This window comes from Carettochelys insculpta, chromosome 17 (assembly GCF_033958435.1).
Source record: "Carettochelys insculpta isolate YL-2023 chromosome 17, ASM3395843v1, whole genome shotgun sequence".
NCBI lineage: Eukaryota > Metazoa > Chordata > Testudines > Carettochelyidae > Carettochelys > Carettochelys insculpta.
In genome coordinates this window covers 22,889,246-22,916,369 of record NC_134153.1, presented here as the reverse complement: position 1 = coordinate 22,916,369, position 27,124 = coordinate 22,889,246, and the positions used below count along the sequence as shown (strand labels likewise).

Below are 27,124 nucleotides of genomic sequence, written 5' to 3'. Positions count from 1 at the left end.
CAATAAAAAACTTGGGGCGGTACCCATAAATTTATTATTCAGCCTCCTACTAATCTGGTTTTGATGCTTATCCACCTCAATTTTCATGCTTTTCATTCTTTGTTTGCAAATCATAAATTTTAGTTCTGGGGCGCAATTGCGGATGTGACTCTATTTGTACACAGTTTATTTCTAGCCCAAAAACAGGTTACTGAACAAGCTAACAAGAATCCAGACTTTGGTGTGTTAAGATGGGTGCTATAGCAGACAATGAAATAGTATGTTAAAACCTCAAAAATTCAAGCACTAGGAGCTGACAGGTGTAAGAGCTTAGGCCATTCTTGTTACAAACCTTTTGCGAGCTGAAACAATGGTTTTGGGCTTTGTTAAAAAAGCCAACTGTTTTTCCTAGCACTTTCTATTGAAATGCTGCCTCAATATCACCTACATATATTAAATACTAACAGAAAAATTAAGGGCTCATTCTCAGCCACATCAAGGGCCATGAAAACAGGCATTAAATATTTTATCACACTAGAACAAGTTAGCCAATGTAAGTAATTGTATTACAAAACTAGGACAACTAATAGATTTCATTACAAACACGGTGAAACATCTTATTCAGCTTGCCTTCACAGGGCTCAAACATATGTATATTACTTTAAAAATGCTAAATCCAGCCAAGAAAAAAATATTACAGTTAATAAGCACAAACCGTAGTGATTTGATAAACAGTAATTATCTTGATTTTTAAGCCTTAGAATGTCAGTGAAGTTTCTCAATAATGTGAAGGAAATGGGTTAATGCAAACTCTGTGGGATTTCTTGTAAGATTATAATACAGATATTAATTTTTTACAGGATGTGAAAAATAAAAATCTCAACAGCACAAGCTTCTGCTTTTAATGTAGCTTAATTATTTAGGTAGTGTTCTGACTACACACACTGTAGGCTGCAACTCAAGACATGATTCATAACATCACTTGTGCTGGAATTTCCAAGAGAACAAGAGAGATGACTATGAACAGCAGACATAGACTTCTCCACAAAAAGGTTTTGAATCACTTTAACTATAATGGTTTAGAACAGGGGAGGCCAAACCAGGGCTCAAGAGCCGCATGCAACTCTTTGAACAATGAAATGCAGCTCACCACCACTCTGCACGTGCCCCATTGTCTGGAGGAAGAAGCACATGGCAGCAGTCACTCTGGTGAGTCCCAGGCATAATGGGCATTGGGTTAGAGTGGGGTGGTGGGCTGGGGGTGCCTGGTTCTGGGGAAGGGGGAGGGAATTAAATCATGTATCACATATTTATTTCTCTCTCTCTCTCTCTCTCGAAATCTATAATATGTGGCTTTTTACACTATCCACAGCTATTTTGGCTCTTTGTCTCTAACTGGTTGGACACTCCTGGTTTAGAAACTGATTTCCCATCATGGACATGAGCACTTTTACACCAGTATAACTGTGTCCATACTAGGAATCATACCAGTTTAATTATATTGGTATGAAATTTTCTTCCCTATGTGAAACACTAACGAGTCCAAAAATCCCCAAACAACTGAAATAACAAACAGAGCAAAGAAGTAATACCTCCTGCCAGAACCGGAGAGGAGACCAAACCTTACTGGCTGTGGGGGAAAGAAAAAGACTTGGTTTGGCATACTTGGCATTCCTACTCCTCGCTGAATCAAGTCATGGTTTCTAAGACAGACTGATTATATTACAGGAGACCCAGGACATTTAAGACTTTTACATTTATGTCCGTTCTCTGCTGTACATGAATATAGCCTTTTTGCCACTGCAGCTGACTCATCGCACTGTCTCAGAGTTACACAACAAATCATCTTCCTTCCAACTCTCATCATCCAGGGTCCAAATCCGTCATGAAACCTGGGGGCTGGCAAATCATCATAGCCCCAGGAGATGAAGGCTCTGAGACACAGTGCCACAGAGTTTTCTTTGCAGTGTAGACAAACCCTACCGTAGGGCCAGCCAGCTTGAGATATTCACTCATCAGTGTCTGTGTCTTGTTTTACAAACGCATTTGGAAGGTCTTGGTTTTGTTTCACACTGGATGTGGAAGGACAGAAGCTCTTGAAACAAGGACATTTTTTCACAAACTGAATTCTTGTTTTATAGCCCGCACTACTCTTCAGTGTGGCTGCTCCCAGACAGGCTAAGCTAGTCAGGTGCTTAAAACTAAAAAACATTTACTTGTCTTCCATGAAATGAAGATCTGCCCCAAAGCATCTTCCAGAAATGTATCCAATCTTGACCTGAAGACTTCAAGAGACCGAGATCCTAGAACCTCCCTTGGTATTCTGAGAAGCTGGAACAATCGTTTTCCACTTTTTTATTTAAAAAAGGAAATTTTATATTACTAATTTGAATGTATCTGGTTTTATTTTCAGACAACACTCTAGCTGAAAAAGGAACAACAAGGGTCAAGGAGCCCTTCACCACAAGACTAGCAGATGCACCCGGTGTTGCTCAGGTCTTTCACTGATGTAATTTTGTGAAGAGAAATGAAAAACGCATATGTTTGTTTTCAATTACAGTATTTTTCAAAAATGAAAATGCAGCTGGACCCCAGCAGCCTATCTGGGTGGGGACCCAGTCTTGGGGGGTGGGGTGGGGGGACACTACCCCCCTCCAGTGGCTTCTCTTTGTGTGCAGGCTGTTGCAGGGGGGTAGTATCCGGGGTAGCCCTGTCCTCCACTTCCAGGCTGTCTGGGGAGGGGGCAGACTCCAGGGACTGCCCCCTTCAGCTGAGCTCATGCGGTCTGCAGTCTACTGGGGGGAGGCAGGCTTTGGGGGGCTGTCCCCTCTCCAACTGCCTCCTGTGGCCTGCAGGCTGTGTGTGGTGCAGCCAGGCTTCAGTGAGTTTACAGCTGTACCCCCACCAAGGGCTGTGGGCTGTCTGGGGGAGCCCCTTGTGAAGGCATTTTACACTACACCCAAGTGAGTTCAGTCTTCCCTGACAGTCCCTACAGTTTCACCGCCTAGACATCTGACCTTCTGACACCTGCTTATATGAAAAGATTAGTTTTATATGCCACTTTATGTTTAGGCTTTATGTTTTCTGTACCAAGAACAGCAAGAACTTCAGCACTTACCACATTTCTATCTTCCCTCCTATCTATACACATCCATTCTCTCCCTCCAGGTCAGCAAGGCCCTTTTCTCATGGATTATTTAGGTCATTAAGGGACTATTCTAGTCCCTCCCTGCCATTCACTGTAATAATACCGAGGCCCTGCCAGCTGGGAGCAGGGCAGGAAAGAGAGGATCAAAAGTTAAAAGCATTTATAGCTTTTAACACAATTTCCCTTTCACCATTTTGACAGCTTTACATTCTTCACTTTTGCACCGTTTGGAATACGCTCTATTTCCTCTGAGGGGAGTTCGGAACTAAAATGTGTCTTTGTTGCCAGCAGTTAGAAAATTCCAAACACAGGACACAATTACTGAAGGATTACAGTGGCCAGTGGCTGAGACATATACATTCATTGCACAGTTATTATGAAATGACTGTACCGTGATTATGCAAAATCAGACACCAACCCACATCCAGTTTGTAAGGAAGGACCTGCATAACGGAGGAAACACCACTCAGCTCCACATCGATAACTACAGCAATGCTGACTGCTCTTATTAGCGGGGAGTTCCATTTCAGTATTGCTTGTGATAATAGCTGAAAGGGTTGAGGAAAGAGAGGTTCTACTATCAGTGCTTTCACAAAGCTTTTCCATATTGTTACTCCCATCAGCAGTAACATGCAGGGAAATTCGTCTCCAAAACTCTGCCTTCTGCTACAAATGATCAAAAAGATTTTTTTTTTAAATACACTTTTGATCGGTACATTTGAATCATCTGAGATCCACGACCTTTCCTTTTTTGGTCTAAGTATCAACACAAGTAGCCCATTTCATATCTGAAAACTACCACCACACCACTTCACCTAAACAAAGCGTCAAACTGCGTCAATAGTTTTGTTCTGTAGCACTGACCTTCAAGCATTTCAAAAGCTAAACTCCTGCAGGGACCTACAAAATAGCTGTCTAATTCTAAAACCCACAAAGAAGTTCTTGCTGTCTTTTCAATAACTCAACTGCAAACCATACTAAGGTCATTTTGTCTGGACCCACAGGAAAATTCAGTCCCTCTTGCTTACCCAGAAAATTTGTTTTCTGGAGACAGCAATAAGAAAAACACCAGAACTTATAGAACAGTCAATTTATCTTGCAATCCCAAATGTACTCCCCCCACTAAATGATTTTGCTTTGTCTGATTTCCTTAAATAGAATCCTCAACGTCTTTTTACACATTACAATAAATCACTTACCTGGGCCTTGAAGTTTTTGCTTGCCGTAAAATTAAACATGGAGCATACAGTTTAATAAAACGCATGAAGTGAAAGTTTGTATGTCACACCTACCACACATCACTAGGTGAGAAAAGTACTCAGAAAGCGGTTAGTACTGAAGAAGTGCTATAATTAAGTGGTAATATAACTGTTTTCATTCTGCTGAGATTTACACGTGCTATATTAATACTTATATCCGATTTTTTTTTTTGGGATGGTACGCATATGCACAGTGTACCAGCACCTTTTTGGAGAGTGGGGCTGGAGCTGGAGACCCCGTCAGGGGCTGGGAGCCTACCATCGGGCTGGAGACAAAACCACTGCTGGTCCTGCAGCAGTTTGGGCCCAGAAGCCAGAGTCCCCACAGCCCCTTCAGCAGCCACAGCTGTGAGAACCCGGGGGGGTGGGGAGGAATGGGGAGAGGCGAGGAGCCATACAGCTTTTTTTTTTTTTAAATACAGAAAAAGCATGGCTTATATCCTGTTGAGAGAATGTTACTGGAAGACAGGCAACACTGGAAGATCTGTTGAAAGCTCAGTGCCGGGCTGGCTTAGAGGGGAAAAAGCAGAGAAAAGAAATTCACAAACAAGAACTGCAACGCTGAACCACCAGATCAGCTACAGTCCACTCCCAAAGGATGGATAGATTCTGCAAATCTCTGACCCCCTCTAATTGTGCTGAGTTTTTGATTGACTTAGAATCAATCCTATTTAGTAAAAAACACCATGTCCAAGGGATAACTTCCAGGAATTATGGTCATTTATCAGAAGACTTGGTCCACTTTGAAGTTAAAATACAATGCAATTTCCACAGCTGTTTCTTCCTCCCCAGATACTGGCAATCAAGTTGAAAAAAGCAGATTAACGTCCACTAGAGATGGGCCTGAGTTGGATCTGCAAGTGGGGTTTCCAAACTTACCCTGAAGTGTTGGTAATAGATTAGTAACAAGTTATTGCCATTTAAGTCTCCTCCTCCTATTTGCTCCCTAGGCCCAGAGTGACAGTACAGACCATGGGTCAGCAACCCAGGCATGCATGCCAAGAGTGACATGTGAGATGAATTTCACTGGCATGCAAGCTGGGAGCTCAGCCCAGCCCCTCCTCCTCCATGCAGCTGGAAGCTTGCTCAAAACCATGCCGCCTGAGGAGTAACAAAAGACCAGCTAATGCCACCAACCACCACCTGAACAGTAAAGCTCTGCACCTTAATTTATTAATGAAGCTGTTGTAAGTAGGACTATTAGTGACTTTAAAAAGTATCACCGTCACATGGACACAGAGGTTAAAAGGTCAAATTCTGGCACTCTGGCTCGGAAAGGTGGATGACCCCTGGACTAGAGGGGAAAATTGTAGCCCTGGGACCATTCTGGAGTAAAAGGGCAATTCTGGAGTACAGCAGGAAATGCCAGTCTGATTCCCTCATCCATTACATTAGTTAAGGCAAGACAATATTTTAATCCGAGTGCAAAAAGGGATGACAGCTGCTTGAAGGAGCACTAAAAACAACTTATAGGGCATTTTAAAAAGAACAGTTTAAGTTCCCAGGAACGGGAGAGATGGCATTCTTCAATGAAAGGGGAACAAATCTTTGAGAGCTCAAACAAAGAGACATTTCAGTGCAATAAGAAAAAAAACACACACACACACACACTCAAGCCCACACGACCCTCATTAATGTGGCCCCCAACAGAGACACTTTACTCCCCTTGCACTTCAGTCCCATGGCAGGGGAGGAGGGGAACAGGGCAAGGAGGATGAGAGGAAGAGCAACTCCTACCAACTATAGTTTTAGCACTTAATTCATTTTTCTTTTTAAGAGTACTTGTGCCAAGTACCTTCTTCACAGAAAATTCAGTCAGGTGTCCCAAAAACAAAGGTGCTTCCAGTCTTCACAATTTCCACCTAACAACTTATCCACTCACCACTCACACAAGCCCAAGAGAACAAGTAAACCTTGAAGAAGTATGACCTTAAGGGCAGTAAGCCTGGGCTTGGAGTAAACAGGTTCTGCACTAAAGCACTCTCCCTTCCCACCCCCTTAAAATACCCTGAGCCAATCCCTCATGGTTTGAGGAGTCAAAGAATTTTCTACTTGACCACTTGAGCTGATCAAGTGCTACAGTGTCATGTGTGAAAGAAGCATTGCTAAGGTTACCAGGATCCAATCCATTCATAGCTTTGTAGGTTTAGTCCTGTAAACAACATTGTAAAACAATGTCAGCTTCATCAAACTTCATTTCAAAGGGCTAATAAACTACAGTACAGCCATAGTCTAAAAAGACTTAATTGCAAACCATAATATCAGCTTATATATTTTCCATGCATTTTTAATTCATCCAAAAGATAGCTTTTAAAATTAAGCTATATATCAAGTAAAGATTGCTCCATACGATACAGCAACAAAAATGTAACTTTGGCAGCAAAAATAAGTTATTACAGTGAGTGTTCTGCAATCAAATCAATGTCAGTTTGTGCCACAGTGAAACAGCATGAATGAATGATGACCCCTATTTTACAAGATGTTTTCCTCCCAGTGGGGGAAAAAATGATTATCTTCCATGGCAGACATTAAAAAAGATATTCAAGACACTAAACTACTTGACTTTTTCCAGTCCAAATATTGCCACCATAAACAAAGTTTTCAATCCAAAATTTTTCTTAACATGGAATTCAGAGCTCCCTCCGGTATTTTTTTATTATTATTTTTATTTATTTATAAAACCTACATATAAGGAGCTAGCTGTAAATCAGATCAACATTTTAGAGCAGCCATGAATTTGTTTATGAGGTTTGCCATGCGGGTTCAAGATCAATTTTCTCATATAAATGGTCTTGAAACTTTGGTCACATTCAGCATGTAAACAAGAGATTGATTATAAGCAATAATGAAGTTCAACAATAGATGTACGCTATTGGAGAATCAATCAGGTAACGCAACAGTTTTAATACATTTTTAACAAACACTGATTTGAGATGGAGATTCAGGACTGTTCACACATACAGCACTTTGTACTGGCCATTATTGTTCATCTGAAAGCATCAGTTGGAAACCCCATGCTCTAGATGTCCCTAACCCTCTGAGGGTATGTCTACAGTGCAATTAAAATCCTACAGCTGGCCCATGCCAGCTGACTCTGGCTCAGGGGACTAAGGCTAAGGGGCTGTTTTATTACAGAGTCTATGTTTCAGCTGTGGTTATAGGTTGGGCTCTAGGAGTCCCGAGAGCTTGGGCTACAATTCCGGTTATCTACACTGCAGTTCAACAGCCTCTTAGCTCCAGGACGTAGCAGCAGTTGTCTAATCGCAATGTAAACATACCCAGACTACTAGAAGCTAGGACTGCACAACAGGGAATAAACCACATGGTATTTATTAAGTTCTGTTCATTGCCTCAGAACCATCTGGCACCAGCTGCTGTCAGAAGATAGGATATTGGGCTAAATGGACCACTGATCTATCCTACTATGCCTGTTTTTATGTTCTTTCATCAAAGCTCATTTTTAATAGGAGAGCATTTGATTAATATATGACAAGATATTCAACTATTAATAAAAGCATCACTGACTAAGCTGATTGCTGGAACGAATGTGACAAACATGTCAGAAAGGTAGCAGCACAGTTTGCTTAAAAAGAATCATAAGCAATGAGCAGGGACTGCTGGATGGGCAAATGAAAATGGCTAATTTTCTGGGCCAAGACATGTAACATTCACAACCAATGAATAAAAAGGTACTGCAATAGAAAGATGTCTCCTTTTATAATCAAACTTTCACAGTTAAGATTACAGGATGCTTCACTGAAAGGTCAAGTTCAGAGGTTGGCACCAAAATAGCAAGAGCAGCCATTTTTTTCAAATTTGGTAAAAAACCACAACAATCCAATGGCTGCAACGTATGTGAATATGAGACGGTCCTTAATAAATAAGGTCAAATCACATTTTTTCTAACCCCTATGTTAAGAACAGCATGTGCACATTGATTTGTAATGTGATACACGTTTACTACCAGACGTTCACAAACTTGTTACATATTCTATTTCCTCACACTTTACGCACATGCGTGCGTGTGTGTGTGTGTTACTATCTTCCTGACTTACACTCCCGAACCCACTTAAATTTTGACAATTTTACTCCACATTTAATTTCAGTTTTCTTTCTTAAAAGTGCATGTTTCCCTTCACAGCAGGAATGCCACAAGCGTCCTTTCCCTTTTTAAAGTTAAGACTTTATTAGCAACATGATCAAAACACAGATACATTGTCATATCCCTCAATGCACTGCACATATTAAAGGGGGAGTTATCCAGTGTTTGGAGATCTCATATCATTTGCTCTTTAGTTGTTCATTGTTGGGCTTTTAGGTGTTCAGTATTCATCAAAAATAATCAGGAGGGGGTTTTTTTGTTTGTTTTTTTCACACTTTGCAATTATAGCGTCGGGAGCCACGGTCCTTAAAGAGCTGCATGTAGCTCCGGAGCTGTGGGTTGCAGACCCCTGGTCTAGTTCAACAGAACAAACCAATGAGAGAGAGATATTTTCAGTCTCGGTAATTAATGACAGTTCCTTCCAGCCTCTCCAATTTGTTTTGTATTGTTTTGTTTTCTGTTTTTTAAAATCCTGTTTCTTAACTTAACTGCTCACCTAAGAAAGGTTGCAGCACTAGTGTTTTCCTGTCAAAAGCAGCTTTCACATTATGGATTCAACACAGTATAATCTGTATGTCTATGTTTTTCCAGCTGTGAATAGAGACAAAGCAAAGCATAATCTAAATAGCAATATCCCTAACTGTTTCCATACAAGACTAGTTAATACAATGAGAACTGTGCCAAATAAATTCCCCTTATGATGAAAGCATGATTATTTTAAAAGTTAGTGCCTAAACTATATTTTCTTTCCAGCTACTGCCAGTGGAAAAGGGGAGCACATGATAGATAGAAAGGAGAAACTTTTGGACAGATAAATCCCTCTAGATTCGCTGAAAGCATTTGGTCTAGTCATGAAACATTCAGTGCAGTTGAAGAAAATAGTATTTTAATGGAAGTTCACTTCTGCCCTATTTAAAAACTTTTAGAAAGTCAAGTGAATTCTTGATACAAAGAACTTTAATTCATTGCATCAGGCTCCGGGTCAGATAGAGCAAATTTTAAAAAAGAGTAAATATTACTTTGAGACATGCTTTTCACCATTCAGTTTAATTTGGGGATACTAAACGGCATATAAAAGACCTGCAAATGTGCAAGATGGATTTTCATTCTCATCGGAATTTACTTTCCCCAACCACCAAATTGGATTCTGATACTTCAGCAATTAGCCCAGAATAGCCATTTTAGTCACAAGATGGGGGAAGAACCAACAAAATAAGACTTCCTCTTTCTTAAATACAAAGGGATAAAGCTCAAAGGGCTGTATCAGGGGCATACCATGTTGTGGGAAACAAGCTCGAAAACATCTCACACGTTGGCAGGGCATGTTCCAAGATTGTACAGAAGATTGGCCATACTGGGTCAGACCAAAGGTCTATCTATCTAGCCCAGTATTCTTCCTTCTCACAGTGGCCCAATGCCAGATGGCCCAAACAGAATGAACAGGTAATCAAGTGATTCATCCCTTGTCACCTATTCCCAGCTTCTGACAAAGGGCAGGGCAGGGATGGGGAGGAAAAAACGCCTGGGGGCTGGATCTGGCCCATCATGCATTTCTCAGATGATTAGCAGAGTGCGCATACTTACAGCCAGCAGTGTATGTTCAGCTGCTCCTCCCCACCACCCTGCTCTATCTGCAGCTGAGCTGCTCCTAGGATTCTCCTGCTAGCTGTGCAAAGGGGGAGGCGGTGGGAGGGAGAGGGTAGTGCTCTAGTCAGGGTGTTCCCTTGCCTCAGTACCCCATCTCGGCAGAGGACAGATCAGGACAGGCAGACACAGTGGAGCTGCTCCAGTCTGAAGCACGGATGGCAAGTGACTCAGGAGTGTGGAGCAAGGGAGCAGGGAGACAACAGAGCAGGACAGATTTTCCTTAAGGAAACAGAGGGTGGGTTCTCTCAGAAACATACCCAGCAGCAGCCAGCGCACACACTCTGACACTGTCACACATACCTAGTCTGCTCCACACAAAAATACACACTGCAGCACATGATCTATGTCAGACACAAAGTCTGTCTCTCACACACAATATGTTTCTCTTTCATAGTCACTCTCTGTAGGCCCCAGCCCCAACCCTCTGTCCATTCAGCCTACCACCAGTACCAAAATTCATAGAGTGGCCTCTCTGTGAAAATTACTGCCCATTCCTGGGCTAGGGACACCATCCCATCTCATCCGGGCTAACAGCCACTGATGGATCTATCCTCCACAAGTTTATCCAGTTCTTTTGTGAACCCTGTTATGGTCTAGTCCTCCACATCATCTTCTGGCAAGGAGTTCCATAGGTTGACTGTGCGTTGTGTGAAGAAGTGCTTCCTTATGGTTATTTTAAACCTGATGCCTGTTAATTTCATTTGGTGACTCCCCAGTTCTTGTGTTCTGGAAAGGAATAAGTAACTCTTCTTTATTCACTTTTTCCACATCAGTCATGATTCTATAGACCTCTAACATATCCTTCCTTAGTCCTCTCTCTTCCAAGTTGAAAAAATCTCTGTCTTACTAATCTCTCTTCATATGGCAGCCATTCCATACCTCTGTATATATCCCTATACAGCAGAAATTCTGTATAACAGTGTAATTTAAAAAACCTTGTCTGTACTATTACCACTAAAAATGCATCCTTGGTGTGGTTTTTCTCTGTTTGAGATAGACAGCTCTCCTCTAAGGCCAGGTCTGCACTATTGACCTATATCAGTATAACTACTGTGCTCAGGGGTGTAAGTAATTCCCCATATAAACAGAACTATGTCAATGGGAGAGTTCCTCACATCAACACAGCTACTGACTCTCAAGGAAAAGGATTATGCCTCTCTTCTACTGGTGTAGCAGTGTCTTCACTAAAGCACTAGTGTGGTGCTGTTGCACCTCTGTAAGACTATGCTTTAGGCAGAGGGCTGGACTCGAAGACCTGCTGAGGTCCCTTCCTGAGCTAGGATTCTATGATTCTATGTGAAGGCAAACCCTAAATAATGAAAACAGAGCCAGATATCTAATCCTCCTACTGTCCTCAGGTTGGTTCAACCCAACCCCCCATCTGCCTTCTTACCTATATTCACATGTGCAAATGTGGTCGCCCTACCCATCTCAAAAACAGATAGCTTGCAATTGGAAAAGGTTCAGAAAAGGGCAACAAAAATGATTAAGGGTATGGAACCTCTGCCATATGAGGACAGATAAATAAGACGGGGACTTTTTAGCTTGCAAAAAAGACAATTAAGGGGAGATATGATAGAGGTCTATAAAATCAAGACTGGTGTGGAGAAAGTAAATAAGGAAGTGTTATTTACTCCTTCTCACAACACAAGAATTAGGAGTCACCAAACTAAATTAATAGGCAGCAGGTTTAAAACAAACAATAGGAAGTATTTTTTCACAGAACACACAGTTACCCTGTGGAACTCCTTGCCAGAGGTTGTTGTGAAGGCCAAGACTATAGTAGAATTTAAAAAAAGAACTAGATAAATTCATGGAGGATAGGTCCATCAATGGCTATTAGTCAGGATGGGCATGGAGGGTTTGCCAGAGGCTGGAAATGGGCAATAGGGAATTGATCACTTGATGATTACGTGTTCTGTTCATTCCCTCTTGGGCACCTGGCATTGGCCACTGTCGGAAGACAGGTTACCGGACTTGATGGACCTATAGTTTGACCCAATATGGCTGTTCTTACGTTCATGCCTTTGATTAGTTCAACTTCCACAAATGCAGGCAAAAGGCAGGAAAGCCATAAGTTTAAACAAGAAGTTGCTAACAAAAACCATCCAATAGCAGCATTCAGAAAGACTGAAAACAATCTGGAATACAGTACACATAAACATATAGGGGAACACTTGAACCGCCCTGGACATTAAACAATGGATTTAAAAGTGACCATTCTTCTACAAAAGAATTTTACCACAAGATTACAGAGTGAGATATCTGAATTGGAATTAATTTGTGAATTTAACGCATTTAAATTAGGCCTTAACAGAGATCTCAACAATCTTATGCATTATACAGTCAATTTCCCCACCTTTGATGCTCTCAAGAATGCAACACATGCTATTTAACTTAATTTGTTTCATCTGCTGGTCCTACTAGCAACAGATAAACCTGCCCCTTTTCCCTCTTCTTCCTCCCTGCTTTTAAACCCTGGATTCTAAATGTCTACTCCTGACCTCTGAGCAAGTGGGTCTTACCCATAAAAGCTCATAACCTAATAAATGTTAGTCTTTAAGGTGCTACAGGACTTCTTGTTATTTGTGAAGCTACAGACTAACATGACTACCCCTCTGAAACTAATACACAGGAAGCTGATTTTGATTGTTCTGAAAATAAGAAACTTTTCCTCTCCAGTCACCTTATTATTTGCAGACATCTCAATCTGAGTCAAGTTCAGAACTCAGTATATTACTGAATCAAACCTAACATGTCTAGACAAAATGGAGAAGAATCCACAGTGGTATTTCATCAACAATTCTGCTGGAGGAAGCTGCTACTAACCTCTGAAAGGCTTCTCCTTCTCTTCCCTGACAGTAAAATTATAACTTTTCTTTTTCATTCGTTTTGACTTAAAGATTCTAGAAATTAGGGCGGTACAAAATACAAAAGATCAACAACTAAACTGCCACAACGGGCTATGACACAGCGAGCAGGGAAAATGCTTTGCTCTTTAAACAGGAAGAGATGTTTTCAGCAGAAGAGTTCAGCGAAAGAGTTTTACATTCCTATTCGAGTACGAGAAAGGGCAGACTTTGGGTTACACTGTATTGCAGAAGGGAATTGACTTGGCAATTGCCATTAAAAGCTCTGGACTGAAACTAGCTTACAGACATGGGTACAATTACAACCACTTTTAATCAGGGAAACATAAATGGAGATGGTGATTTCTAAAACCAACAGAAGAGCATTACTATTTGCTCTGTAGAGATTGCCTTATCTGAATATGAACCTTTTAAAGTAATATAAATGAGGAAACAGAAATGGCACCATTAATTGTTTTCAGATTATGTGTTAGTTACAGTTCTGATGCCAACTGCATTCCCAATGCATTGCAGGGAGCTTTTAAGAGTCACAACAGCTGCAGGTACATTTGTTAAATTAGTTAAAGCAAATACATGTTGCAATAACTTTTCTTTCAACTGTTTGCCAGATTTCCTTCCATTACTTCGTGCATTATCTAAACAAATGAAAATTTCGTACGAGTGTGTTTTTCCTTTGCAGCTCCCATTTATAACACCATAGAACGCCTAAATTTACCTTGAGAGCTAGGAAAGCATTAAGCTAACCTGCCTCTGAGGGATGAGACTTGGGGGAAAGTGGCAAAAAAGCCAATGGAAGCTAGAGAAAATTGTCAAATCTGAAATTGAATCACTGCAGCATCCTTCATCTGAATACAGAGAAAACAGGGCAAGAAATGAGTTCTTCCAAAACATATCCCCCTGGGCTCATCAGAAAGTGGGAGTAAGCAAAAGTTTAGGTAGTAAGGAAAGGTTTATTGTTCTTATTGTTTGGGGATTTGGAAATTATGTCTGAGCTGGTTATTTTTGTTCTCTCCTATAACCAAGAATCTGACCCTGGGAAAAACCCCTATATTTTGCTTTAATTCATGTTTATTTGTTTTACACTAAGTCATTTACAAAAAAAAAAGTGCTTTTTTTGTTGTTGTTGTTCTTAACAAGTGCTGATTGATCCTTTGGGTCCTACATAAACATAAAACTACACACCTGGCCACAGACAAGCTACTAGGGAGCTCACAGTTCCCTGTATGGTTTTATGGGGTGTTCTTTTTTTAATTCTTCTTTCCATCTCCTTGGAAAAAGAAGTTTGGGGGTTTTGCCCTCAGGGAAGAGATTCCAAATAATTTCTTCCTTGGAAAAGGGACTTTGCACACTTGGCACACTTGGTGGTGGCAGCTAGTGATTGATTTTAGGTGAAACTGAAATCAGGAAAACTTTTGTGTCTGTTGGAACTGCAGAGACAGAGTCTAGTAGTGTTTTATTTGGTAAGACAGCCCCCATTATCTTCACTCAAAGTGCCAGGGTGAGGAATCAGCTGTGACACATTGCTCTCTCTTCTATATTGTTTTTGTGAATCTTTCAGCTCAGCCTGACATAAACAAAAAGGCAGCATGATCTAAAGAACTGAATGCTGTATTAAGGCTCAGAGACATGGAAGGAAATTACTTCGCTAACACTGACCTATTGTGTAAATTGGGACAAGTCTTCACCTCTGCACCTCCATTTCTTCTCCCATCCTTACCTCATCTGTTTAGACTGTGAGCTCTCAGGCTGGGGGTGGGGCTTATTTTGTGTCTATACAGTATCTGCCTCTGTGGGGCCCTGATTTTCATTAGGGCCTGTAAATGTTAATGGAATGCAAAATAGCAACCTAGTCAAAGCAGCCTAGAAAGAAACTTTGACAGCCAAGTGGAAGTCAAGTTGGATCTTGGAATCTTTCCACTCCAATAGTAGTTAGTATCATCTCATGTTACTGCTACAACTTCTACAGAGCAAAAGAAACAGTCCTGATTGCAATTCATAACCCCCCGAGAGACATCCAGAAATGAAATTAGACAGCCCGGAGTGGACAATAGAAAGAATCTATGCTGGGGCTTGCAGAGTCTAACAATTAATGGGCAACAGTAACAGAGAGGGAGCCGTGCTAGTCTATATACTATCAAAACAAAAAAGCAGTCAAGTAGCACTTTAAAGACTAACAAAATTTATTAGGTGAGCTCTTGTGGGACAGACCCACTTCTTCAGACCATAGCCATGCCAGAACAGACTCAATATGTAAGGCACAGAGAACCAAAAACAGTAATCAAGGAGGACAAATCAGAACGAAATGATAAAGGTGAGCAAATCAGAGAGTAGAGGGGTAGAAGTGGGGAGGGATCAAGAATTAGATTAAGCCAAGTATGCAAACGAGCCCCTGGTTTGTTAGTCAACCTTTTAATGGAGTGGGCCATTCTGTTAATGACTTAAGAGTTTGCGTGTTACTGAAGAAAAATTTTTGCACCACTGTTCAAAGGGAGACAGCTGAGCTGTCTTTTATATTCAAATTCGGCACATTAACACGTGGTTTGAACCGGGATGGGAATTTTCTGAGTCACTGTAGGAGCTCGTTTGCATACTTGGCTTAATCTAATTCTTGATCCCCCCCCCCCACTTCTACCCCTCTACTCTCTGATTTGCTCACCTTTATCATTTTGTTCTGATTTGTCCTCCTTGATTACTGTTTTTGGTTCTCTGTGCCTTAAATATTGAGTCTGTTCTGGTCTGGCTATGGTCTGAAGAAGTGGGTCTGTCCCACAAAAGCTCACCTAATAAATTATTTTGTTAGTCTTTAAAGTGCCACTTGACTGCTTTTTTGATTTACTGAACAAAAATTAGTTCTTATCTTCCATGATGGGCACATAGTAGAGGCTGATTAGCAGCTAATTGCTAATCATTACTCAGATGGGACTGGACAGAGAACATTTACTATGGAGAATATGGGAGTACTATGCAGCTGAAAGCTGTGTGCGTCTGATGCAGAATGGAGGACAGTAAATGTATGAACAAACGCTGTGTAGAGCAACAGACTCACAGTTCTTGCACAAAACATCTCCACAGGAGGCCCAAGGGAGGATTACCAAAAGTCATCTCTGCTACTTTGCTCTCTCTCACCATGCACTTACGCTCCAGGGGAACCTACAGCAGTTTTATGACTGACTTGGTTTATAAAACAAATGAACACATAAAACAGATGCAGAGTTCATAGGAAAACATGGAGATTATCAAGGAAGATACCTCAGTGGGTGAGGCACAGAAGAGTAGAAGACATTGGCTTTCAATAACTGCAGGGAAGGGAAAGGGTTTATTCCCCAATCTGCAGGCAAGAACCAAACCAGACTGTTCCCACAGAAGTTGGGTTATTTGAAAGGAAGAGCCATGAATTTTGTTTCTGAATGGCTGTCTTCTTGCCCGGCCACAGAGCTACATTTGCCAGTACAGGATTTCCTGATTGCTTATAGTTTGAGAGAATTTAAAGAAGTTTTAATGAGAGTGAGCAGGCAACTAGTAAAGCTCTCCTAGGATCCCTGGTATGCAAAAACATACCATTTTCATCAACTGGACTTCTGCCAGGTATTCAGTGCCAGCACTAGAAACTAGAAGCAGCACGAATGGCCAAACACAGCTAGGCTATTTACAAACTGTTAAGGGATGCGCTACTAGCAGGCCTCCAAAAAGCACGGATGTGGTGCAGGTGGCTTCCAAAAACAAAACCACCAAAATACTCATTTGAGATGTTAAGGCTACAGGCAGAGCCGTCCTGTTCCTAGAACAGTTCGGGTCACCACCCCAGGGCTTGCACTTTGGGGAGCGGGGAGGGTGACCCTGTGTCAGCCACATCAACTGGCCTATGGATGGGACCTAGGAGATTACCTGGGGGGGTCTGGTGTAGAGCATCACCAGGGATCAGCACCTCCCCCAGCACTCACCACAGTAGCAGGAGTCCAAGGAATACAGCAGCCTTCTCCCAGCCCACTGTGCTCCACCTACCCTGGCTCCCAGTGTGCTCCGCTTTCTGCCGCTGCAGAAAAGCAGAGTGCTCTGGGATGGGAGAAGGCAGCAGGGTTCCAGCTCTTGCCACAATGGTGGGTGTGGGGCAGCTGACCCCTGCTCCCACCCCATGCCAGGCCCTGAGGTAATCCCCCAGGTAGCATTGCATACGGGGAGCAGACAAAGTAGGGGTGAAGCGGGTGGGGGGGCAGTGTGTCACCCTAAGGATGGAATCTGCTACAAGAGTTGGCAATAATAATAATAATAATAATAATAATAAACACATTCTGAAAGATTACTACTACCTGTATAAATATTGAGAAATTTCCTTAAATCTTAACTTTCTGTCATAGAAATGGCATAATTACAGTTGCATGTAAGGAAACACAAGGTGATATCTAAAGGTTCTTGCAATGGTGTCCAACACTAAATACTGGGGCAATCTGACTCACTTATGAGAAATTACCTAGAATTTGTGGCCAACCCTTCCAGTAGTGAGACAAAGGAGTAATATATCAGTGGTTCTCGACCACAGGTACCTGTACTCCTTGAAGTACTCCACAAGGTACATCAACTCATCTAGCTATTTGCCTAGTTTTACAACATACAAAGCTCTACTGAAGTCAGTACAAACAAACAAATTTCATACAATGACTCGTTTGTACAGCTCTGTCTTTTACACACCCAGATTTAAGTACAATATTTATGTACTAATTCCTTTATTTTAAAATTCTACAGTAAACATGAAAAGGTAAGCAATTTGTCAGTTATAGGGTGCTGCACTACTAGGCTACGTCTACACGTGCAGCCAACATCGAAATAGCTTATTTCGATGTTGCGACATCGAAATAGTCTATTTCGATGAATAACGTCTACACGTCCTCCAGGGCCAGCAACGTCGATGTTCAACTTCGACGTTGCTCAGCCCAACATCGAAACAGGCGCAGCGAGGGAACGTCTACACGTCAAAGTAGCACACATCGAAATAGGGATGCCAGGCACAGCTGCACACAGGGTCACAGGGCGGACTCAACAGCAAGCCGCTCCATTAAAGGGCCCCTCCCAGACACAGTTGCACTAAACAACACAAGATACACAGAGCTGACAACTGGTTGCAGACCCTGTGCCTGCAGCATAGATCCCCAGCTGCCGCAGAAGCAGCCAGAAGCCCTGGGCTAAGGGCTGCTGCCCACGGTGACCATAGAGCCCCGCAGGGGCTGGAGAGAGAGCATCTCTCAACCCCCCAGCTGATGGCCGCCATGGAGGACCCAGCAATTTCGACGTTGCGGGACGCGGATCGTCTACACGGTCCCTACTTCGACGTTGAACGTCGAAGTAGGGCGCTATTCCTATCTCCTCATGAGGTTAGCGACTTCGACGTCTCGCCGCCTAACTTCGAAGTTAACTTCCAAATAGCGCCCGACGCGTGTAGACGCGACGGGCGCTATTTCGAAGTTGGTGCCGCTACTTCGAAGTAGCGTGCACATGTAGACGCAGCTCTAGCGTGTTAATACTTTTGTATTATCAGGTCTGATTTTGGAAGCAAGTAGTTTTTAAAAGCAAGGGGAATCTTTGGTCTTGCATATTCCCATTAGACTGCTGAAAGGCTACACTTATCTGGAAACTCTGAGATCCACTGCTCTGTAATATTCAGGCATTTATTCAGAAAATATTTCCAGGAGTTCTAACAAACGTGTTGCAATATTAGGAAAAAAAATTGTGTGCCTGCAAATTGTAGGTAGTGGGTATCCTCTTTTTTTTTTTTTTTCTTTAAAGGGCACTTTATAAAAAACTGAGAAACGCTATTATATAAAGCAAAAGCTCAACATTACTATACAGGGCTAGTTAGAACTAGACAGAAAATCCCTTACGACAAAAAGATACAGATTCAGTAAAAAAGAAAAGGAAAATTATTCCCAGCTTATTCTCACCACTTTCCTACAGACTCTCGAACAGCAGGACCACATAACTTTCATTCAAGAGTTCTAAAAGAGCTGGCTGGTAAGTTTACTGTACTGATTTGCAGTGAGTCTAGGAGCCCGGGGGAAGTTTCAGAAGACTGGAAGAAAGCAATTATGTCCTTTTTAAAAAGGATCAGCAGGATGACCAGACAGTTATAGGCCAGTCAGCATGACAATGATACTGGAAAAGATAATGAAGCAGCTGATACAGAACTTGATGAATAAAGACAATATAATAAATTCAAAATTGGCATGGGTTGACAGAAAATAGATCCTGTGTAATGTGACTTTTTTTAATGATGACAAGTTTGGATAATAAATGTAATAATGTATATGTAATATACTGAGACTTCTGTCAGGCAGACTTGGTACTGTTACTTTTGATTAAAAATGAAACACACTATAAAATTCAGATGGCACGTATTAAAGAAATTAAAAACTCACTGGTCTACAAATGTAACTGTAAATAAGGAATTCTTAGTGAGCACATTTGTCTCCAGTAGCATCAGCCCTCAGCCCCACACTAACATTTTTATCAATGACTTAGAAGAAAACTTAAATTATCACCCATAAAGTTAGCTCATCATCATCATCATCAATAACAGGGGGCTCAACGCCCGTTGGTGTCTGATGCCTCTCTCACTATTTCCTTCCATCTTTCCCTATCCCGTGCAGAGTGGTTTAGTTTCTGTAGACTAGCTCTACACCAATCTTGCCGGTGACACAAAACTTGGAGGAGTGGTAAATAATGAAGATTGATTCAGATTGACCTACATTCCCTGATAAACTAGAAGCAAGCAAACAATACACGTTTTAATACAGTTAGGAACAAAGAGTGCAGGAAATTCTTACAAGATGGGAGATTCCCTCCTGGGTAGCAGAGACTGGAAGAGATTTGGGAGGCACAGGGGCTCATGATGGATTGTCAGATGAACATGAACTCCCAGTGCAATGCTCTGGCCAAAAGAGCTAATGCGATTCTAGGACACACAAACAGGGGACTCTCAACTAAAAGGAGAGGCTTTTTTGAACTCTATATTTGGCAAGGGTACAATCATGGCTGAAACACTGTGCACAGTTCTTTGCCCACAGTTCAAGAAGTATGTTGACAAATTGGAGAGAGTTCAGAAAGGATACAGAGGAACGATTAAAGGATTAGAAAGCATGCCTTATTGGAACTCAATCTATTTATCTTCCAGAGACAGTTAAAGAGTGACTTAATTACAGTCTCGAGAACAACAAGAAGTCTTGTGGCACCTTATAGACTAACAGATATTTTTGAGCATAAGCTTTCGTGGGCAAAGACCCGCTTCATCAGATGCATGAGTGGGGTAGGAGGGTGGTTTCAAAGGGGTATTTAAAGAGTGGGATCCCAGTCAGAGGGAGGGCCAGAGCTGACAAGGTCTATTCAGCAAGGTGGAAATGGCCCAGTATCAACAGTACTTATCAAAAGAGGAAAAAACAAGTCAGATGGGACCGGGGGCTGTGAGCCTTTGTCAGAGTCTAATGGGGAGATCTTAACACCCAGGGCAGAGAAGCTGCCTCTGTAAGCTGTGAGCCACTCCCAGGCTCTGTTTAATCCTTGGTTAATGGAGTCAAATTTGCAAACAAATTGCAGCTCAGAGATTTCTTTTTCCATTTGATTTTTGAAATGTTTCAGGACTGTCACCCTTAAATCTGCCACTGAGTGTCCAGGGAGATTAAAGTGTTCACCCACAGGCTTCTGTACATTACCGTTCCTGATGTCTGATTTTATGTCCATTTATTCTTTTATGGAGAGACTGTCCAGTTTGGCCAATGTAAATTGCAGTGGGGCATTGCTGGCACATGATGGCATATATTATATTAGTAGATGTGCAGGTAAAGGAGCCCCTGATGGTATGGTTGATGTTAGGTCCTATGATGATGTCTCTGGTGTAGATATGTGAGGAGAGTTGGCAGCGAGGACTGTTGCAGGGGCTGGTTCCAGGCCTAGAGTCACTGGTTTGTGATCTGTAGTGGCTGTTGAGGATTTGTTTAAGGTTGGCAGGCTGTCTGTAGGCGAGGACAGGCCTGCCGCCCAAGGTCTGTGAGAGTAAAAGATCATTGTTCAGGATGGGTTGCAGATCACTGATGACGCGCTGGAGAGGCCTTAGGTGGGGGCTGTATGTGATGGTCAGTGGTGTTTTCTTGTTCTCCTTGCGAGGCCTGTCTTGTAGCAGGTGATATAGCCAGATGGGTACCCAGAAGCCACCTGCTACAAGACAGGCCGCGCAAGGAAAACAAGAAAACTATCTAACCTGCTCTTAAATCTTCTCCAGAAAGATGATAAATATTTACTAATGAGCTATTCAATCTATCCACAATCCCATGGCTGGAGGCTGAAGTTAGACGAATTCCAGCAGGTACACTTTGTTCAGCACGAGAGCAAACTGTTCAACGGTGAATTACAGGGAGCTGTGGTGGAGGCCCATGCACCAGCAATTTTTAAATCTAATAAGATGTTTTCCTAAAAGCTCCAGTCTAGGGATTATTTGGAGGTCTGAGGAAGACAGGGAAGTTCTATGTCCTGTGTTATACAGGAGGTCATTCAATGATTCCAATAGCTTTAGAACCTATGAAACAATACCTAGTAGAGCGACAGTATACACTGAGTAGTCATAGCATAGAATAAAGTGTGGTACGTGTACCCCTGTTGTCACTTGAAAAGATTTGAAGGGGTTCACGGCAGAAAATAAATTACTAAAAATCAGGAGATAAACGCTGGGAGAGGAGGTACGCCGATACGGCCGAAGACCCAAAAGACATACGTGAATGTTTTAAGTTTAGGAATCACTGGCAAAGAGGACTCAATCAAACTGCCCATTAGAGAAGATTTGGTCAGATAGCTGTCATTCTAATTTCATTTTAACCTCTTCAGACTTCTCTCTTTTCGATCACAAATGAGCTGAAAACTTTAGTCTACTAAAACTGGGTGACAGGAATATATTCATTTTTTGTGCAGTGCCTAGACATTATCAGCACTTAACGTGTAACAGGAGGTCTAGAAGGAAATATTGGAACCCTAATCCAACATGACATTCCTATACTATTACTATAAACAACTTCTTGTTTGCCTGCTTCAGAGGAACTAGCCCAACCAAGAGAAGGACAAATATTTTTCTAAAACATAAAAGGGAAAAATATATTTTATAATTACGTGTTGCTTGCTTGGAAACTGGGGTCTCTAGTTTACAGTAGGGATGTAAGTGGTCAACCAATTAATTGATAAGCCTCAACCTCACAGGATGAGGCTTATCGGTTATGGTTAACTGTTGGGGACTGGAGCAGCCCTGCCACCCACTGCGTGGAGGGAGACAGTCCAGCCCTCGTGAACGCCACATGCGGGGCACTCCAGACCATACAGAGCAGCCCTCATCCACAGCAGGCTGGCCTGGGAGCATGGCAGGCAGGGACACTTCAGCTCAGTGCCCCCGATCCCCATTTAACCCTTTAACTGGTTAAACTTAACATTTAACTGGTTAACTCATCAAACGGGATTTTACATCCCTATTTCACATAAGCCAGGAGGGAGAAAGCATACAGGACTTTAGGTGAGAAAAATGTTTAACCACAGATTGAATGTCCCTGGTCCAGCACCCCAGGGACCAGACTGGTGCTGAACCTGAGAATTTGCTGAACCGTGGGAGGTCAATAAGGGCTAGCAGCATTGCCAACACTTCCACTGACGACTGGGGTTTTAGAAGACATTTAGGGGTAAATTAGAGCTAAATAACAGCACAGAACACTGAGAGCCAGGACTGGGGGCTGTAAACAAACTCTGTGGGACCACAGGAAACTTGGCCACACCCACAATAAGTGGTTGTCTAGCTAACTAAAATCAGCTTGAAGATCATCCACTTCTCATAAAAACCAACAGGTAATAAGTCATTCGTGTTAGGTGGAGAGATACAGGGAGTAGGAAGTCTCTGGCAGTAGTCAGTTCTCGGGTCAAGGGAAGAGCCCAGTTTACATAAAACTCTTGGACAACTGGTCTGCAGACATAATCGGAAAGGAACAAGCTGGGAAGGAAAAAGGAACAGAGGCTCGCCCTGAGAACAGACACTTGCCCTGATTCCCCAGCAGATGCCTACAGAGTATAATCCTGTAGAGGGCAGACAGGCTCCTGAAGACAACTGTGGAGAGGCCTGCTGATGGGTGGGAGGGGGAGCAGGTGCCAAACAGGGCAGCTGCCCCCAGGCCTGGCATTTCAAAGGCGTCTGGAGCTCTAGCTGTCACTGCTGCTGAACTAGCTCCAACCCCTCTGAAATGACACGGAATGCCATGCTGCCACTTCCATGTATGGCTAACTGCCCTAAGCCCCCACCCCTTCCATCCTTGGCCACACCTCTTTTGGGTGCAAGGCCCAGAGCTCCCCCTCTCACCTTGCCCCCAGGCCCGTGGTAGCTGTCGGGTGCTGACCCTGGGTTAAGTGGGAAAGGACACCTCTGATACACTTCTGTTATTTTCAAGTCCTTGAAGAAACAGGACTGAAATTCTATGGCCCGAGTGCTCTTTGGGGCATAGGCTGGTAAGTTGGCTTGCAGTTTACATACTGTTCTTCTAAAATGCACTCCTGAAGTGATCCTAAACATTAGCAGTGGTGTGCAGGGACAAAACATGGCTTGTGGATGAACACGTGGTGCATTCTGTAGTGCAGTCTCCACAATGGTCCTATTTAGGCTACAGCGCAGAGATGCAAGATCAGTGCTTCCATGGTGTTAGTGGCCCTAAAAATCTGCGCAAGAGGCACAGAAGAACTGTAGCTACTATTCCAGTCTCGGGCTGGAAAGCCTCCTCTGAAACACCGTGTCTTGACCCAACAGTGAATTTTGCTTCCAGTGTGGCTTACTGATGCTGGAGTAAATTTCAACAGTGAATTTTTTTCCATGTGACTCCTTCACATTACCCAAGATTCAAGATAAGTTAAAAAAAAAAGAGTACAATGAAATAAAAGCAGCTAATGCAGAAAGAACTTGCACTGAAATATCATTTCAAGAGACAGCTTGAAAAATAGCATGTTAATGTGGATTATCCATCTTATAGTACTGCCAACTCCCGAATCATTCAACAATCATAAGTGTGATCCCCAAAAGTGAGATTGGCTTTGAATCCTCATGAGATTTTAACTAAAATAAACATATGGTCCTGTTCTGCATTTTAGTTTTGAGACTTTAAAGTTGGAAGTTTTCAGTTTTTCTCCACTGCTATCTATGAAGGCTCGAAACACAGCCTTCTTGAAACAAAACAAAACAAAACAAAACAAAACAAAACAAAAACCCTGAGATTTGCAAACAACATTACTCCTAAATGTAAAGCTTTAAGAAAACATATACAAATTATCATGAGATTTGGTAACACTGACCTTCACACGCTACAGGGCAAGGGCTAATATTTTCCAATAGACATGAGGAATTTACTTTAGCCAATATGCAATTTCAATTAAAAAAAAAAAAGAGTAAAACTGCAAAGATTTCACCTTAGTGTCTTAGATGTTCTTACATGAAAAACCTACCCAGTCAGAGACTTTAAAAACTCAGACAACTAAAAAGGAAAGTGACAATCAATATGAGTTAACATAGAAATTCTCCTTGATTTTCTGTTACTGCAGAACCTCAGGGTTTCAGAAGAACTGTACATCACACATGCTTTGGTAATGGAGTTTGTCCACAACTTTAATAACATTCATAAGTCTGAACAAGATGTTACAGACAGCCACTGGGGGCAGTTGGGGCTGCTGAACTAGCTCCAATCCCCTCTGAAATGACACGGAATGCTGTGCTGCCACTTCCATGTACGGCTAACGGCCCAAAGCCCCCACCCCTTCCATCCTTGGCCACACCTCTTTTGGGTGCAAGGACCAGAGCTCCCTTCCCACCTTGCCCCCAGGCCACAAGGTGGTGGGAGCAGTGTTCCAGGGACTGGAGGAGCCAAGAGCTCCAGGGCTCAGCACTTTAGACTGGGAGAGTGCTGGAACCCAGGGCTTTAGCCCAGTAGATCCACACCTGGCTTCAGTTGGAGAAGGGGGTGATGGTAGGAGTGGTGGTGTTGCACACCAAGGATTTGGACTTTAGCTACTGGGGGGCGGTGGGGAACAGCAGCACTAGAGCTGAAATTGGTGAAAGTCTTCTCCTAATTAATCCCTGAGCCCCAGTACCACTGCTCCCACCCTCCCTTTGAGAGCTGAAGCCAAGAACAGAGCTGCAGGGCTGAAGTCCCGCATCCCAGAGCCCTGACCTCCATTCTGCTCCCTGCCTGGAGCCCCTACCCACATTGTCCTGTGGCTGCAGCCCTGACTGCTGCCCCCTCGCCCACTGTCATGAGCCCCAGAGCAGTAAAGTATTTGCTTTTGGTGGGGACAGGAGGGTGTGTCTGTTGCTGCTGGATTACTCCCAGTACCCCAGGAAGTCCAGTTTACTGGTACGTCTGTAAGTCTGGTGTTTGCATCTTTGAGGTTCTACTATACTTTCCCCAAATAAGATTAAGAGAAAACCTGTAAGATGGCCACATTACATTTCAAAGTATATACTTACAAATTCGTAGTCTCCATCCTGTGGCACCTTCCAATCAGAGGAATTTTTTGTCTGGCCAGATGCATTCTTCCCAAAGCTATTGATCTGATTTTCCTTTTCTTTTTGTTCAAAATATTCCAGGAATGATGGTTTGGCTGGTTGCATCGTTTCATCCCTCCCTGGAAATATTTTAAAAATGGTAAACAATGGTCACTTCTGTAAAAGAAAACTAGCGCATTTTACATTACAACAAACAGAATCTGTCCCGAGCAGTTAATAATAGTGCTTAGCACTATTATTTGAAAAGCACCAGACAAACAGCTAATGTCACACCACTGCTCTGAGACATATACTATCCCTATCTGCCTCTGTTTCCTGATCCGTAAGAGTGGTTAAGGGACCACAAAGCAAGTTGCATCAGAAGTGCACAGATTCTGGTTGTTGGACCTGTGCTGAGTCCACCAGACTACACTGATGATTGACTGAGCCATTAGAAGCTGCAAAAAGACTTCAGGCAGCTGTACGACAGCTTATTTGTTACAAACTAGGTTGTATGCTTTACACAGTACGTCATAAAGGATATAAATTAAAGTTCAACAATCTTATGAGACCAGAACGAATTTTTGTTTTACACATGGAAATATGGTACATTTTCCTTTTTCACTGGATGAGTAAAGGAGACCAGCTGCTACCACATTCAAGGAAACTCCAGTATATTGCTTTGCATAAAGTTTACACACCCTGTCATTAGACTGGATTAGAAATAAGGATGGTAACATGTCCTACCTTCCTTCAGCCACATTTACATTTGGAATACAGTTTAATATGATCTGTGCCAGGTGCTAAAACTAAGGGTGTGAGAGGTGCTGCCACACCACCTGGTTTACAGTGGTAATAACAAATACCAAATACATGGTTTCCATCATCAGCACGCCACTATAAAAATTGTTCCAGCATCCCTGGATACGTGTACAGTTAAGCATGAATTCACCCAGCCAATCTCCTCAACTACAGTCACACCTGTGAATTTTGTGTCAAAAGCAGAAGTGTGGGGCCATACATTCAATATTTGGAATAATGCTGTTGAAAGCACAAATAAGATCTGAACTATAGATGAGATGGGCTCTTGAGGGAGCCAAGCCTCCTTTGGCTGGAGGATGATTAGGATGCCATATGGACTACAGGGTTAGGAAGAGAAAGAAATAGAACAGACTGTAGCCTCAAAGCACCTCAGGGAGGGGGAAAAAATCAGACAATATAAGAACTTTTATAAGTAACAGATACTGAAAATTTCAATGTGGATTCTTGACAGCACAAAAGGATAGGACTGTCAAATTTAAGGCTTACTTGCTAATGCATCTGGCACAGCTTCAGATGATGTCTAAAATGTACTCTCATTTATATCCAGCATGATGACAAGCTAGATTTAATGCAGCGAATGCTTTGCAAAGAGTCTCAGCACAAGAAGAAAATATGTTTGTACAGAAGATACAGTGTTGAAGCAAGCTACATCTTAGAATCATGAAAGTTGCAACTGTATTTACAAAGGTTATTCCCAGTTAAATGCAACATTGCTCTCATTTATGATAAATTGCTGCACATGTTTTCTGTGCTCATTACACCTAA

General features: G+C 42.3%; 1 protein-coding gene across 1 annotated transcript in view; it reads right to left on the bottom strand.

Moving 5' to 3' along the window:
• STK4 (serine/threonine kinase 4) overlaps nt 1-27,124 on the bottom strand; it is an 89,442-nt gene that overhangs the window by 18,038 nt on the left and 44,280 nt on the right. Inside the window, exon 10 of the mRNA XM_075011821.1 lies at nt 25,520-25,677. Within this exon, the coding sequence (XP_074867922.1) occupies nt 25,520-25,677 (158 nt within the window). The remainder of the gene's footprint in view (nt 1-25,519; nt 25,678-27,124) is intronic.